At 43.5% G+C, this 17039-nt stretch overlaps 1 protein-coding gene across 4 annotated transcripts; it reads left to right on the top strand.

The window, feature by feature from the left end:
* Nucleotides 1-50: 50 nt before the first annotated feature.
* Nucleotides 51-16959, top strand: nsd3 (nuclear receptor binding SET domain protein 3). 4 transcript variants are annotated; one of them, XM_029829590.1, is made up of 25 exons: nucleotides 51-955; nucleotides 2611-3446; nucleotides 3553-3792; nucleotides 3874-4036; nucleotides 4130-4284; nucleotides 4703-5320; nucleotides 5403-5568; nucleotides 5651-5751; nucleotides 5880-5925; nucleotides 6020-6150; nucleotides 6543-6662; nucleotides 6755-6881; nucleotides 6965-7165; nucleotides 7305-7484; nucleotides 8019-8165; nucleotides 10053-10209; nucleotides 10692-10894; nucleotides 11004-11116; nucleotides 11205-11351; nucleotides 11443-11565; nucleotides 11719-11835; nucleotides 11923-12064; nucleotides 12163-12269; nucleotides 12374-12578; nucleotides 13118-16959. In XM_029829590.1, the coding sequence occupies exons 2-25, from the start codon at nucleotides 2655-2657 to the stop codon at nucleotides 13387-13389; spliced, it is 4773 nt and encodes a 1590-aa protein (XP_029685450.1). In that variant the 5' UTR covers nucleotides 51-955; nucleotides 2611-2654; the 3' UTR covers nucleotides 13390-16959. The 4 variants fall into 4 exon arrangements, with proteins under 4 accessions (XP_029685450.1, XP_029685451.1, XP_011614102.2 ...); XM_029829591.1 differs by having other exon boundaries at nucleotides 52-955; nucleotides 5406-5568; XM_011615800.2 differs by having other exon boundaries at nucleotides 52-955; nucleotides 8142-8165.
* The last annotated feature ends 80 nt before the right edge of the window (nucleotides 16960-17039 follow it).

Here is a 17039-nt window from a genome sequence, read left to right as displayed (position 1 = left end):
TTCCAAAGTGTTGAACTGTCTCTAACAGGTTTGGATTTGATCATTATGTTGCATAGTTGTTTTATGCGGAACAACAACAATAAACAGCCAAAGGGATCGCGCCGGGAAACAGTGCGAGAGTGAGAGGTCGCGTCCTGGTGTTTCAGGCTTCGTGGTGCAGATATGGCGAGGAGGCGTGGCGAAGCCCATCAGGGCGGATTAAGCGTCGCTACCGCATCTGTGCCCTGTTGTGGTCGGGTGGGATTTTACTGTTAAAGTTTCTTCTTTTCCAGCGCTTAACAACAGTCCCCAAAAAGCACCTTGATGACGTCAATAAAAAAAATGATGCGTTTGTGTTATAAATACTCATCCTCTTTTTTTTTTTTTTTTTAAGATAGACGGATTTCCTCTTTCAATTCTCCGTAGGTGTGACTTTCATTCCGGGCAGATGTGTTTTTTTTTGTGCGTGTGTGTGTGTGCTTTTGAGTTTATTCTTCGTTTTACTCTTGGTTGTAATGAGTTATCTCCAAACAGCAAAATCGGAGCTGACATTACACACCCTCGGTAACCCCTCGGGTCCGGATCTTGTTATTCTTTCTCCGGGCTGGAGACGGAGCGGGCCTGGCCGGGAGAAGAGGCGCTTTTTGGGAGCGGAGAAAGAATGAGCTAGAGTTTATTATCAAGACCACTGCACACCGGAGGGGGGGAGAATCCAACGGATCTGTCTCCAGCGGGGTTTTCACTAAGTGCTCCAGCCCCTACATTGAGGAAGAGCCAAGCTTTGGGATTGGGCAGCGACCAGTACCGTAACACCTCCTCCTCCTCCTCTCTGTTGAGAATTGCGTTAAACCGAAAAAAGAAAAGGCCTGCGTTTTTATCACTATCGCAGTAAAAAAAAATAATATTTTTTTTCTTATAGTTTATACGAGGAAACGTTGCTGGCTGGTGTATGTGTTTAGAATGGGACACGCTGAAGGTATTGACATCTTTTATTCCCCTGCATCTTTCGACTCGGCTTAAAAAAAAAATCTGTGCTGCTTCCTTTGCTGGTTCTTTAGCGCTCAGCGTGTTTTCCACCGCTGCCGCCGCTGTTTAATGCCTGTTGTTGCCGTTTCCGGACGGGGCCCTTTCCCCACTATTAATAGCTTCTTTTCAGGAGTATTTCTCACTTAACACTCAGTGATGGGGGTAAAAACCAAGCCAGACAATTTGATTTAAAGGGGCAAAGGCAGCCATATTGGTAATGGAATGTTAGCCTAGCCAACATTAGCTAGCTCCCTCTTTCATCTTGTTCCATGTGTGATGCACTTTGCAGTACAGCAATAAAACGCGAATCATTTACTCAAGTGTGTCCAAAAAAAGGGAGTTAATGTCCCCACGCATGATTTGTTTTACAGACATTACAAACGATTCGGCTCCATTGAAAGAGAGTTCCTTTGATGGCAGGTAGCTTTGAGCTAACACCGTCGAAAGCTCAAAGATCATAGAGTGAAACACTTTAGTCGACGCAGTTAGGTTAAATCATAACCATGCATCGCCAAATAAGCACTCGCCTTTATTCCAAGTGAGCCAAATCTCCCCCAAATAGTATCACATGTCGCCGTATGTAGCAACTGACCCCTGAGTGACACCATATGGATGTTTACATCACCGTTATCAACCTTTGAAAATAGCTGAGAGAGCAAATCTGCTCTCTGATAAGGCTCCAATGTGAGCACGAAAGCCTCAACCTTTGACATGTGATATTAGTAGCTGCATAAGTGGTTTAGATTGTAGACGCTGCAAACTTTTCTTTGTGACAGTTGCGTGTCTCTTGTCTCTAGAAGAATTACATCAGAATGATCCGTGCGTGTGATTTGGGTGTAAAACTATTATCTGGATGCTTGAAAGCCCCCAGTCCAAAACACGTATTGCAGAATATTGGGTGATCATGCATCCGTCTGTCTACGTATTCTTAAATAATCATTCAGATGTATGTCACCTTTTACTACTGCAGATTGATGTTGTTTCCAAAGTCTAAATAGTCTCATTACTATTAATCTATCATTTTTACTGGTTTCGCTTAAGTTTTTGAGGTGGTTTCTGTGACGACACTTAATCTACCATTTGTTGCAGTGTATGTGGATGTGACGTCGGGTTCAAGCCAGGCATCGACTGCGTGTTTTCAGGATGTCTCATATTTTAACAATCATAAAACCCTCCAACTGGCATTTACTTTGTTTGTCACACATGCAAATTTGTTGGCAAATAAGCTCCTCTGAAGCACATTATTGGATAATTCCGACAGTACTGTTGTTAAGGGACCATTTTAACAGTTTGAATGCCTCAACAGGCTGCCTCTTGGACTCAAACCAGTGACAATCCACTGAGGTGTCTTGATTTACGTGTGTCTTTACTATTAGCCACCACAGAGCAACTTGTAAACAAAGTAGTATTTTCATAATTAGAAGCTGTGCAATTTAGGAGTATTTAAAGCATTACAAGACAGAGAAATATGCACTCGACCTGAAAATTAATAGATGCATGCCGAGAATGGCAGGAACCAGAGGATCAACCCCAGCTTTAATTTAATAATAAAGTGACATCGTTGTTGGTAACATCTCTTTTGGTTGTGTGTATTTGTGCCAACAGGTCCAGTCAAAGAAAAAGACAATTAAGGATGCAGGAGCCCAACAATGGATTTCTCCTTTTCTTTCATGCAAGGGATCATGGGAAATACAATTCAGCAACCCCCTCAACTCATTGACTCAGCCAACATCAGACAGGAAGGCACCTGTGACACCGGCAGTGACCCGGGTGAGGATGGTGGACCCTCATATGATGCTGCCCTGGACTCAGAGTTTTCCTACCCTCCATCGGCCTCAGAGGACATGTCGCAGGTCTCGAACGGCTACCCGCCAGGTCTGGGCTTGTATGAGCCACAGGCCAAATTCTCCATGTACTCACAGTTCCCCAACGGCTCAGCTAACGGCTACGGGGCAATTCGAAGCTATGGAGAGCACGGTCTCCTGCCAGGGGAAGGGACCGTCCTGAGAGGGCCCGGCCTTCAGGAGAGACCGCTGTCCCCTGTCTCCCCCCCTTTGTCCACGCATCACCCACACCTCCATCATCACCACCACCATCATGCACACCACTACCACTCAAACCAACCTCATATACAAACCCATCCGCACACACAGAGCCCTCCACCGCCGCCCTCCCAGCACCACTTGTCCCAGACGCCTCACATCATGACCCATACCCTCCCCCATCCTCCCCCGTTACACCTGCCTTCCTCTAGTCCTCCTCCCTCACTTGTGGACAGTACCCCCTCCTCCCAACCTTCACATGCACCGTCCAACACCTCGGGTGGGGTACTAAAGAAAACCAGTTCCCCAGAGATCAAGCTGAAAATTATAAAGACTTATCAAAATGGAAAAGAGCTGTTTGAATCTGCGCTGTGCGGAGACCTTCTCGAAGAGCTACAGGTATTGCGTTCACGTCTGTCTTCGGAATATGAAGTGCATGCACGGTTATTCATCTTTTCATTTAATAATTGGCATTCACGTGGGTCTATTTGTCTTGTGTCTTCAGGAGTCTCAGAAGAAGGAAGCTTCTCAGACACAGCGCAGACATGAGCGGAAGAAGGAAAAGAGGAAAAAGAGTGCAAGGCTGCAGCTGCAAGTGCAAGAACAGAGCCTGAACCAGAGCCAAACGCAGGCGGGTACCTTAACCCTGCCGGACGACACCAACATGCACCCTCAGCTCGTAGAAATGCCGCAGACAGAGAAGCCTCAGAAGACCACTGTCAAAACTGTACCAAAGACACCAAAGGCAAGGCCAGCATGACCTGTTGCTTGCTGTTCTCTGGCTTTAATTTTCCGATGAATACATTGTCCTGGTGTCCATTTTCAGGTTCCAAAGGTTCACCATCAGTCCGTAATTCAAGAGACGGGCTTCTGTAAGGAGTTTGTGATAGGAGATCTGGTGTGGTCCAAAGTGGGAACCTATCCATGGTGGCCCTGCATGGTCTCTTCTGACCCACAGATGAAGGTCCACACCCGTATAAACACCAGGGGTACGAACACACTCATGGAATATTCCTGTAATATTTGGGTAAAATAGTGAGGTCAGGTAATCACAGAGTGTGGTTCTTTTTGTGTGTGTGCAGGTCACAGAGAGTACCATGTCCAGTTCTTTGGTAGTGTTGCTGAGCGAGCCTGGATCCACGAAAAGAGAATAGTCATATATCAAGGAAAGCAGCAGTTCGAAGACCTTCAGGCAGAAACGCTGCGCAAGGCAACAAACCCTGTCGAGAAACAAAAAGTATGTACTCCAGAAACACCCAGCGTTTGTGTTTCCAGGTTTTGTACAGTGAATTTAAAATAGAGAAAAATCCAGGAAAAATCTGATTCAGTTCACAAGAGAGCTACAGCCTGAAAGAAGGTTTGGTTTCCAGCCAGAATCGAATAAAGTTACTCAGAAATACTTGAATCAAAGCTGAGACCCCAGTCAGTTGGAGAATTTGTGGCTTGAACTGGGCTGTTATTTTTGAACCAGGATGCACTCATTTCAATTCAGTTTTATTTACAAAGCATCAGTAGCGATTCATTCCCCCCCACTGAGGATCTTAAGGCAAAAATGATGTGAAATTCTGTGACCTCAATATTCTAATGCTCATTCAGTAAATAAGATGGGATCTGTGAAACAAATCAAAAAAATCATTATGTTTTTTTCCCCCTAGCTTATGAAGCCGATTCCTCAGCGGGAGCGTTCTCAGTGGGAGGTGGGCGTGGGCCATGCTGAGGATGCCTTCGTAATGACACGCCAGGAGCGGATTGACAACTACACCTTCATCTACGTGGACCCAGACCCGAATGAAGCCCCTCCCAGTAAAAAGCCCAACATTAGAGCAGAGAAACAAAATCGGCGCTCAAGCGGCTCCGTGCGTAAGGAGGAGGGAGGTGTGAAGTCACCAGATAGGGAGCAGCCGCCTCGGCGACAGCTTCCACGCAGACAATGCAGCGTTTCGAACACAGACGACAGCACAAACTCTCAGGCTTCAAATGATGACCATAGGGAGAGTCAGCATTCAGCTACCTCTCCTAAACAGAGTGTAGGTTGTGACGTACAAGACCAGCAGGACTCGCCGCCGCCAGTTCGAGCCTGGAAAACGGCAGCAGCCAGGAAACTGCTGCCTCTCTCCATCACCATGAAGCGGCTTAATGTAGAGATAACAAAGTGTGACTGGCCTCTTCTGCAGAAAAAAGCTGCTCTCTCTCCAAAAAATGACTCGGATGAAAAAGAGGAGAGAGTGGAGAGAGAGGCCAGGCAGCCTGACCTGGGCTACTGCTCCCCTGAGGTTGGTGAGACGAACACAGCGATGCGAATACATACCAGAGTTATCATAAATGAGAGTAACCCATTGATGTCGGTGTTTTCAGCAGGAGTGCAGGGCTAAACCTGAGCCCAGCCTTGAGGAAGATGAGGATGGGGATGAAGGAGAGGAAGAGAGTGATGACAGGAGAGGGTCACCCGCCAGTCAGAAGAGCGAAGAGGGAGATATGCAGCAGATGTACTCTCCTGGATCACACCACAGCAGTCCGCAGGGTTAGCAAAGCACAAGCCTGCAGTTTCTGTGAATTCAGGATTCAAGTTGGTTTTGGTTCTGATCATTCTAATGTAATTTCAGGTTCCCAGGAAAGGAAGTTGCAGCGGAGATCAGTCAGAAGCAGGTCTGAGTCAGAGAGAGGAAGCGATCCCGTCCCTAAGAAGAAAACCAAAAAGGAACAGGTATCTGTCTATTTATGATAGCTGATATTATTAGCAGTATAATCAGAAGTATAAGTATCAACATAGATGAAAACTGAATCAAAATATCTCCACAATGATCCAAAATTGAACATTTATCCACCTCACAGGCAGAGATTGCTCCAGAGACCACCCTGAGGACCGGTTCACAGAAAGGTAGGATGTTACCCTTTGGCAACGTCTGCACGGTTTTGTGGATGAAATTTCTTGCGCAGTCATTTAAAATGTGCTCTTTTTTTTTACCATCTAGGTGCCAGCGAAATATCCGATGCCTGCAAGCCTCTGAAGAAACGAAGCAGAGCGTCAACAGATGTCGAGATGGCTTCTTCTCAGTACAGAGACACATCTGATTCTGATTCCAGAGGACTTAGCGATCCACAGGTATTCTTGGAATTAAGGGCTAGACTGATGTTGAAAGAGTGAAAGACAGAGCTGCCATTCCTAACCCGGTTGGGAGAGGGGTAACAGGACTGCATCGTGCCTCTAAGTGAGTGGCTGGAAAACAAACCGGAATTTAGACGTGTGGGAAAAGAGCCCCGTAGCAAAACAAATAAATAATTTTAACATGAATGAACATGAATGTTTCAGTATGTCTTTGGTCACCAACCACATAATCCCATATTCCACCTAACATTTGAGCCCAATACCTTATAGCTGCGATCCCTCTGAGCTTTTTGCAGTGAGGTGTTTTCGAAACTTGGAAAATGTTTTGAAAAATGTGTGCTTTATAAAAATTCATCAGCTGGCCTTTCCTTTTTGTGCTCAACTTTTAGGGTTTATTTGGTAAGAATCTTGATAGTCCAGCTGCAGCAGACGGCTCAGACACTCAGTCGGTGGACTCTGGTTTGTCCCGTCAGGACAGCAACACTGACAAGAGAGACACCGTCTGCCAGGTCAGCGCTGCTCCTTTTTAAACTCTTACTTTTAATTTTAAATTTGGAATATTATGCTTTATTAGAAGCTACATCTGTGTGTCGGTGTGTAGATCTGCGAGGCGTATGGAGAGAGCCTGGTAGTGTGTGAGGGTGACTGCAACAGACAGTTTCACCTGGAATGCCTCGGTCTGACGGCCCAACCTGAAGGCAGATTCATCTGTTTGGAATGTCGAAATGGTGAGTGAATCTGAACAAATCTACACTTTCACGCAGCTGAGGAATCTGGCTCTTTCGCTAAGTCGGTGCTTTGCCATCTCCAGGCGATCATCCCTGTTTCAGCTGTAAAACGGCAGGTCAGGAAGTGACGCGCTGTTCTGTGTCTGGATGTGGTTGTTATTACCATGAGGACTGTGTCCGGAAACTCCTGGGCACCACCAGCAGTCCAGGCGGAGGATTTTGCTGCCCCCAGCACATCTGTTCTACCTGCTGCTTGGAGAGAGATTTGCAAAGAGCAAGTAAAGGTGAAGGTTTTTCCAGTCCTGTTGAATGTGTTAAGACTGCATAGTGATAGCTGTTGAAGTACAACTTGAATCTGAAGCAATGGACTACAAAAAAGAATACAGCCGCCTGTTGCTCATCTTTCCTTTGCTTTCCACTCAGGCCGTCTGATGCGATGTATCCGCTGTCCAGTGGCCTATCACACAGGGGATAGCTGTGTGGCGGCAGGCAGCGTCGTCCTCACCCATCACATCATGATCTGCAGCAGTCATGGCAGCACCAAGAGGAACGGCCTCCTCACTTCCCCCATCAACGTGAGCTGGTGCTTCCTGTGTGCCAGAGGTAAGCGCTTCAATGTTGCTATATTACTAATAGTCTTTCCATCCTGCAGCCCAATCATCTCGTTGGCTCCTTAAATTGGAGCGCCATTTTTAGTGAAATCCCACATACTTAATTTAGAAATTTTGTGTTTTGATTTTGTGTTTATTTTTATCTTTCGTGTTTTGTCTTTGACGTTGTCGTTCACACAGTGCTGTATAATAAAATGTTTGTTTTCCACCACAATACTAATACTATGAATTCTTCTGGCTGTTACACTGCACTCCACTTTAAAAACGGTGTCACTTGATGCAGACAATGTCAAACGCACACAATATCATTGTTTCTAATGACAAAGGTTAAAAGAGGAGTGCACTGTTTGGTCACGTTGTGTGGGGACAAACTTTGTTTTACTTAATTCTTCTGTGTGTGTGGGAGAGAAAGAGAGAGAGACACATTACGCATGTTTGGTCTTTCTCTTCATTTTTGTGACTTTTTGGCTAATTTTCCGAGTTTGACTGCGGCTCACACCCGTCTCTTCCTGTGTGTCTTGTGTAGGGCTGTTAGTGCAAGACCTTACTGACACCATATTAAGTTCATATGCCTATAAGTCCCACTACCTTCTGACTGAGTCAAATCGTGCTGAGTTGAAATTACCTATGATTCCCTCTCCTTCGTCAGCTACCAAAAAGAATGTTGGGAAAGGTAACTGCACAGTTTTTCTCTTTTGTCCCACTGGTCTGTGTTTGTGTCGTGCCTGCTCCCGCTCCGACTTAGTTTCTCCTGTTGTGCGTATATTTCATTTCAAAGCCATGTGCAAGATTAATTAACTGATCGAACGCAGTTAATTTTAATGCAAAATGCGCAAAGTAACCTCAGCTGTGTTTCCTGACTCCGTTAACAATGGGCCTCATGCAAGAAATGTTATTCTTACTAAACCTCTCATCTTGACAGATGAGGGGTTGGAAACTTAACTAAGCAGCACTCTGTAATTTGTTTTTTTATTTGCAGTTACTCTGCACGCATTCATCTGGGGTTTCTCTAGTTAATAAAGACCACAAGAAGAACAACCATAGCAACACTGAGACAGTTTTAGAGCAAATGATGGGTGATACAATTTCAGCTCAAACATTAGTCAACATGGCTTCTTCAGGAAAGCAGTTGGAAATTTTTAAGTAGCTTTTTTGTCAATTTATGACCAGCATATGAAGGATTCAAAGATTTTATTTGTCAATTTCAAATATGCATTAAAGAGAGAGAATCAAAATGGCGTTTCTCACTTCAGTCAGGGGAAAACAAAATGAGGAACATGAATCTGAGTAACTAGGGGATGTAACAAAAACAGTACAGAAATCTGGGATTAGAGGTAGTGTAAATAAACAGACGCAAACATTGTTTTCTTCTTAAAAATGTACTTGTATGTACATGTCACTTCATGCCGTTTCGGAAATACCGTTACTGGTTCTTGCATGAGGTTCTTTGTGGTTCATGCTGTGCATGAACAAACAAATCCGTCATCAGTCTCTGCAGTGTAAGTTTCTTGTTAAAGTTTTGGAAAAGAACATTTGGTGGAAAGTCTTCCCTGTCTATTATTGAACCTGCAGGATGGTCTGGATTAGTTGTGGCTGTGTTCTGGGGAGATTCTCACTGCTGGGGCCACCGCTGCTTCTCTGCTTCAGCACTTTGGGCTTGATTTTTTATTTTGTTATTTATAAGGACTCGTTCAGCCTGACCCACTTTGCTGACTGTAACTAAGTTTTATTTTCGAATGTTTTGATGGGATTGAAATACAAGCTCACCACATTTCATGACCTGCCTTGAATGGAATATAATCCCAGATTTTTATATAATCCATCAGTATTTGTAAGTATTTGTGAGTATTGATTTAAACAACACCAGAATAAACTATGAAAGCCACAATTCCATGCAAGCTGTTCTGGGCAGGATGCTGTAAATGTGATGGAACTCATTTGCTTTAGCAGCAGGACTGCATGCCTGCTTTTTGCATTCACTGACCATGATCTCTTTAACCTGCTGGCTATATTTTGTCACTGTGCTGCCGCATGTATTTCCCTTAGACTGGTCTTGGAACAGCGCTCTGAATCTGATTGCCATATATGATGAAAGTTTAAATCATAAACAAACAGAAAACCCAGAGGCATAGTTTCAATCCATTTTCAGTCTTCGTGTCGCAGTGAAGTTCTTGAAAGAGATTTCCATCGAGCAAATTGTGATAGTTTTTCGTTTCATTTAGCCCACTGACAAGATAGATTAGCCGTAATGCATTTTGTCTTGGTGCTGTATTTGTATACGTTGTAGTATATAAATCATTTTTGGCTTGTTGGCAAATGAGATTCAGAGTTTTTCCAGGTTTTAAAGTGCTTCACCTAATTGGTCACTCCTCCTGTTTTTGCATATCAATTTCCCCTAACACACACCCACACATACAAACATACGCATACTAATGCACACACACACACACACACACACACACACACACACATATGCACACTCACACACACCCACACATACAAACATACGCATACTAACACGCACACACACACACACACACACACACTTTTACAAATGTAGGAGGCAAGTTGCTGTGCTGCGACTCATGCCCGGCTTCCTTCCACCCGGAATGTCTGGAGATGGAGATGCCTGAAGGGCCGTGGTCCTGCAGTGATTGCAGGACAGGGAAGAAACCCCACTACAAACAAATTGTTTGGGTCAAACTGGGAAACTATAGGTATGTACTGACCACTGTTATAGATTACTGAAGCTTCAAAACAGTTACAGTGACAACATGAGACAGCGGCCATCTAGTGGGCTGCTGATAAGCACATCATTTAAAAGAAAATTAAAGATTTTTTTTTAAATAATTACATTGGAGAAAATATAATATTTAAGGATTATCATACATTAAGGCTGGTCAGTGTTAGAAACCATAAAAAGAAACAGATGCATGGGGAAAACCAGTTTTTTCCTGTGGTAGTTTGTGAGCTATGCTCTTCAAGATTCACACTGCAGTGTTTCTGTTTGTGTGGAGAATATAAGAGGAGGCACTTGGAGGAATAAACTCTAGACTTCGAGTAGACTTTAACCTGGAGAGAGATTAAGCAGAGAAAATAACTACAATATATAATACACTCTTCATACCAGTGGCGCGCATGTTACATGTTTTATGATCAGATTTTTTAAAATGCTCCCTTGGTATTCTCATCTCTTGAGGTGGTGGCCAGCTGAGATTTGCAATCCTCGCCTGGTTCCATCAAACATTCAGAGCCTCCGCCACGACATAGGGGACTTCCCTGTCTTCTTTTTCGGCTCCCACGACTACTACTGGATCAATCAAGGCCGCGTCTTTCCCTACGTGGAGAGTGACAAGAACTTTGTCACTGGTCAGATCAACATCAACAAAACCTTCAAGAAAGGTACTTTCTTCCTAGGAGGTTTTGCCCTGCTTCTGTATTGAATTTTTACAAAGTTTATTTTTTAAAGTTGCCCATTTTCATGACTCATGAGAGGTTGTGTATGTTTTAGCTCTGGAAGAAGCAGCCCGTAGGTTTCAGGAGCTCAAGGCGCAGAGGGAGAGTAGGGAAGCTCTCGAGCAGGAGCGCAACTCACGCAAACCTCCGCCCTACAAATTTATTAAGGTATCGTGTTTTTATTCTCAAGACAGGAAGTGAAATTTAGTCCTGTGCGTCTTTAGCTTTTTAACACTTTCCCTGATTTCTGTGCCAGTCTAACAAGCCAGTGGGAAAAGTACAGATGCACGTAGCAGACTTGTCGGAAATCCAGCGATGCAACTGCAGACCGACAGATGAGCATCCTTGCGGCCTTCATTCCCAGTGTCTCAACCGCATGCTGCAGTATGAGTGTCATCCACAGGTCTGTCTGCATGGTTGAAGTGCTTCCCCTGATTGGACATGACAGAGAGGAGAATTATCGGGATAACGCTGCCCTTTTGTGTTGTTGTCAGGTGTGTCCTGCAGGAGACAACTGTGAGAACCAGGGTTTCACTAAACGCTTGTACGCAGAGACAGAAGTGGTCAAGACAGCTGACCGTGGTTGGGGCCTCAAGGCAAACCAACCCCTCAAGAAGGTTAGTATTGACATGACTATGTTATAGAGTCACTGTTTGAACAATTAAGCTGTAGCTCAGTAACTTATGTGCTGGGTTTTATGCAGTCTAGCCTGCGGAAAGTTCAATATATGGTGTCTGAATCTGACATGAAATGTGTGTTTGTGTCCTTAGGGTGAGTTTGTGACAGAGTATGTGGGTGAGGTGATAGACGCAGAAGAGTGCCAGCAGCGAATCAAACGCGCCCATGAAAACCACATGACCAACTTCTACATGCTCACTCTCACAAAGGTAACTCGGCGACACCAAATCACCCTTCAAAGGAGAGCTCTCTGCCCAGTTTTCTTCAGTTCATCCGTGCTCGATTTTGCTTCATAGGATCGGGTCATAGACGCCGCGCAAAAGGGCAACTTGTCGCGGTTTATAAACCACAGCTGCAGCCCAAACTGTGAAACACAGAAGTGGACGGTAAACGGCGACGTACACATCGGACTCTTCGCCCTCTGTGACATCGACGCCGGTGAGTTTACACCGACAGCAGCATGTTGTCTTGTCCACTTATTTTTCTTGCTCTCAGAGCAAGCCGAATGATCTGTGTGCTGTGAAATGTTTTTACAGGTACAGAGTTGACGTTCAACTACAACCTGCACTGTGTCGGCAACAGGAGAACCACTTGTAACTGCGGCTCAGACAACTGTTCCGGATTCCTCGGAGTGCAGCCGACGGTATGGCCGCCGTCCTCTGATGATCAGACAATAATGATTTCTAGAGCCATCCTGGATTCCGAGTCGTCGTTTAATGCAAGTTTTGCTCTGATTGTGTTTCCTAGAGTGCTGTGGTGTTGGAGAAAGAGGAGAAGGCCAGAAATGCCAAGTTGAAGCCCAAGAAGCGGAAGTTGCGATTGGAGGGCAAACACACTCATGAATACTACTGCTTTTGCTGTGGGGAGGGTGGAGAGCTGGTGATGTGCGACAGGAAGGACTGTCCAAAGGCATACCACCTGCTGTGTCTAAACCTCACCAAGCCACCATACGGTAATACAAGCTGAACGTGCGCTTTCCAGTAAATTTGGCTTCAACGAGACATTGTTGCAAACTCACGCAGTTCCTGTTCAAACTTTTACACATTAGGAATAATGGAGATGGCTAAGCAGAGGCAATATCTGCTCAATTTATTACACACTGGAACTAAAGCAAGTGGTTAAAAAACAAGAGAATATTTCTGAATGTATCAGAAAATAAGAACAAGCCTGCAGTTTAAAAACAGGGTATTTATGCCCTGAGCTTGTCTGAACTCCAGTCTTCCACTGTCTTCCACCGAGCATCAGCTGTCTGGTCTGTTGCCAGTGCTTCAAGTCCATTTTTGCTCTCTGTGGAAAAGAATTTTTGTCTCGCTCCCACACGTCTCAAGATACGGAGTAGTGTGTACACGCGTGTTGAAAAAAGTGTAAACATAACCCGCAGCTTTGTTATATTTTGAATGCAAGTTGAACACATGGTGTAGTAATCGTCTTGCAGGGTTTCGCTTTAAATCCCATGCATTCTCCTTTGTAATGTTGTGTGTTTGATCGCAGGGCGCTGGGAATGTCCATGGCATGACTGTACCATCTGCAGTGCACCGGCGTCTTCCTCCTGCGATTTCTGCCCACGCTCCTTTTGCCAGGAGCACGAGGAAGGGGCACTCACCTCCTCCTCGCTCGAAGGCCGTCTCTGCTGCTCCAGTCACGACCCTGCTAGTCCATTGGGGTCCAACTCCTGCTCTACCCAGCCACACTGCTCCACCTCCAGCCCGCTCAGAGTGAAAGAGGAGCCAGAGACAGAGACGGACCCAATGGCTGCCGAGTGACTCCTCAGCACAGCTCAATACCTCATTCCCCGTAAAGTACGCTACTGTTGGCCTCCAGGCCACCTCTGGTCTGAAGCAGCGTGCTATGAAAGGGAATCCAGTGCTTTATGATCAGTGTTGTGGCCCCCACACAAAGAGGAGACACACTGACGAACACCTCAGTGCCGTGTGTGGCACGAGCAGCGTGTTGACAGGCAAGGCTTCCCGGCACCATCTGCGCTGTTTCTTGTGGGTTTTATTTTATTTTTTTGCCATGAAACACCACCTATAAGGCCCTGTACAGCTCAACTGTGCCCGTTGGGTGAAACCACCCCATCATTGTGTTATATTCTTTTGTCGCTTTTCAAAGTTGGAGAAATTGTCAGTGTTGTCTCACATCTTGGTATTCTGGCACTTTGATGAAACGAGGTGAGGTTGAGGAAGCAAAGACAGGGAGAAGGAGAGGCAAGGTCAAAGCTCTCCATCTCCTCCACCACCGAGCCGCTCCACTTCTTCTTTACCTGCTGTAAGACGAGTCTCACACACAGGAGGTCTCTTTCTCCCCCTCTGCAGCCAGTCTTCACTCCCAACATGGTCTGTATTCCTATCACTCAGTTTCTTCTTGGAGAAGGGGACAGGGCAGAATGACTGAATTTGTGCAATTTTTGTTTCCCCTGGGACCACACGACATTCCAATGTTCCTACATATGTTTTTAATATACTTATGGGTATAGATGAATATAATTATATACAGTATCTATGTTTGTTAATGTTTACAGACGGATTCTCTCACTTCATTTCAGTGAGTGGTGTATTATGTTTGTTTGTTTAGGTGTTAAAAACATTACACAGACCTCCTTGTGGAAATAATAAGTCCTAATTAGGTGAAATATAATGGTATATAGTGTAATGGTATGACATTACAGAAGTACTTGTGACTTTCACATTGCCAGTCTCACTTGCCATTTTGTACATAATCATACTATTGTAAAGTACTTAAAAATCTGGAGGGACAGAGCTTCACCTCTCTGGTTGTTCCTTGAAGAAGGAAACACCATTCTGTTTATTTTTTTTATTTTTTTTTTTAACAAGACAGATCATTTTTAGTTGTTTTTTTTTTTTTAATACAGGCGTCCTCCCAAGTCTCCTCAGAGCAGTTACTGTTATTTGTATTGAAGATGGAGGGGCTCCACTTGTGATCACTGGTGCTGTCTTAAAGTATTGTTAATGAGCCTTAAGTTTGAATCTGGCTGTACTAAATGCTGCCCAGATGCAGTTTTATTCAGTAATGTAGTGTACTGTGACCACTTTGATGCTGTTTATGTTCTTTTTTTTTGCCAAATATTTCTGAAAAGCACTTTTACACAGCTTGTTGCTACACAATTTAGCTAGGTCATACATATACAGAAATGTATATATATATTAAAAAAAACAAGTGTTTTAATATGGATACCTCCTCTTAAAGTAACATTGGAATTGGATCAGTGTTGTAACCTTTAATTAGTCTGAGAAATTGTTTTGTTGTGTTTGTTTTCCCCTAAATTGGCACAGTTAGGAATGATTACCGGCCCAGCTTTGTGCGAAAGAAGCCCCCTGTCCTCTTTAGACAGATCATTTGCCATCTGAGGACCACCCTCGAGGCTATATAAAGATATAATGGTATAACAGCAGAGTAGTACAGTATAATGTACAAATAGAAACTTCTGTACAGTCTTTTTAATAGCTCATCAGTCTGACTTTTTGTATTTATTGCACCATGTTTTATATCAATTTCTTTTTCTAACTCCAGTGCAGTAATTTGTCCTCCTCTACCCCACAGTGTAAGCGACATAGACTATTAAATGTGGGGTGTTTGACATTTAAGGCTATTTATTCGTTGCATACTAACTTTTTTTTAAGTGTAATGATTCCACATTTGTAAACGGCTACACATGAACCTGTGTTGTGGCTCACTGTTAATCGGCTTGGAAGCAGGTCAACATTCAGTTGTTAAATTTATGTCGTTTTTTTCCTTTTTCTTGGACCAGATTTGTGCCCTTTTGCCTGTTCTCCTGTCTCCACCCTCTGTCTTTTATTGCTTAAATATTGGTAATCAAAATTGAATTATGAAAGTTTTCGCATGTTCTCCTAATTTTAAAGTTGAGAAAGTTAAAACATGCCCAGAAGCAAACTGGAGGGAACTTGAATTAGATAAATAAACACAAGCATGCTCCTATATGAATTTCAACTCAATCACCATTAAATGGTCCTGTTTCTTTGAGACTGCCAGCCCATTCTGGAAACTTATTCTGTTTATTTCTCTCATTGTTTTACAGTTTGATAGTCATCAAAGTACAGGAATAAGTGTAGGAACTGGGCTACATGCAGGAGGTACATGTTTAAAATCAGTCGGGTGCATCATCACGGCACTTTTTATTTAACACTCTCAAAATAGTCTGCTTATGGAAACTAGAGTTTTCTTTATTTTTTTATTAATGTAATATATTTTCGTTCTTTTTTACATGGACTTTGTGAATTTGTAATTATCAGACCACGGGTATCGTTGACCTTTGACCTGTGTCTGACAACATGAAATTATCTAACTGACCACAGACACTGGTTTATCCACATCTTAACCTGTTATACAGTTGTTTGTTGCCTGATTTGTTTGCCAATGTTGTTTATTTTTTTAATTTCTTCTCCTTATTTGTTTTCCCCACGTATCGAGATTGTGCGAAACCACACGGCCTTTGTTTAGCTTCTTTTTTTCACTTGCAGATTGCATGATTTATTAATTATTTGTGCCAGTTTCTAGATTTCTCTGCTCAGATGGCAGCAGTATTATGGATGTCTGGAATTTAGTTTAGTTTAAAATATACTGTCTGATCTATCTGTTCTGTGTGTTCCTGTTTGTTCTCATCGTAGTGCCCACTTTTCATTATTTTCCAAGAGACAGCATGCTTGTTCTCATTTAAGTGACCCTTAAATAGACCTGAGGAAGACTTTTCTAAGTGTCCAGGAATTTGATAATTCAATATTTTTCTTATATGTTTAAATTTTGAAGGGACAGCCTTCCATGTTTTTCAAAGGGCATGTTTCAGTTCACTGTGACGTCTTTTGTTTTAGTGCAATGTTGCCTCCTGTCAGACTTTGAATTGGCGTTATTAATGTCAGAGAGAAAATAGTGTTGAAATAATAACAAATCCACCTCCATAAGCACTCTTCTATCTCCTTGTATTGTATTAAAATTACTTACAGTAACTCTAACTGGGGTTCTATCTATTTCACTCGGTGTTGCTTCAGTTAAAACGTGGATGAACACAAGATATCATTGATTACTGTTCAGCCTGTGTTACTGCATTCTGCATATTGTTAAAGACTTGTAAATAGTTTGCATTGAACTTGCATAGACTCATGTTACTGTGTTGTGTTATTTTGCCTGTATAATTCTGCTTCTATATGTGCGTGACTGTTGAGACGACACTCTTTTTGTACATGAAATGTCTTTTTATTTGAAAATATCAACTGTCTTTTTTTTCCATTCTAAAGTTGAAGAGTTCAGACATGCCTGAAGTTTGACTTTAATAAAGCTGTACTCTGTCTCAGTGAAATGATCTCACTGTACCTGGTATTGATTAATCAGGAGAGAGTCCAATTTGATAGCCAGTGATGGTGAGTCAGTGTTACGGGAC

Source organism: Takifugu rubripes, chromosome 21, assembly GCF_901000725.2.
Source record: "Takifugu rubripes chromosome 21, fTakRub1.2, whole genome shotgun sequence".
NCBI classification, from domain to species: domain Eukaryota; kingdom Metazoa; phylum Chordata; class Actinopteri; order Tetraodontiformes; family Tetraodontidae; genus Takifugu; species Takifugu rubripes.
Note: the sequence above shows the minus strand (reverse complement) of the source record. Positions and strands in the feature narration are given on the sequence as shown.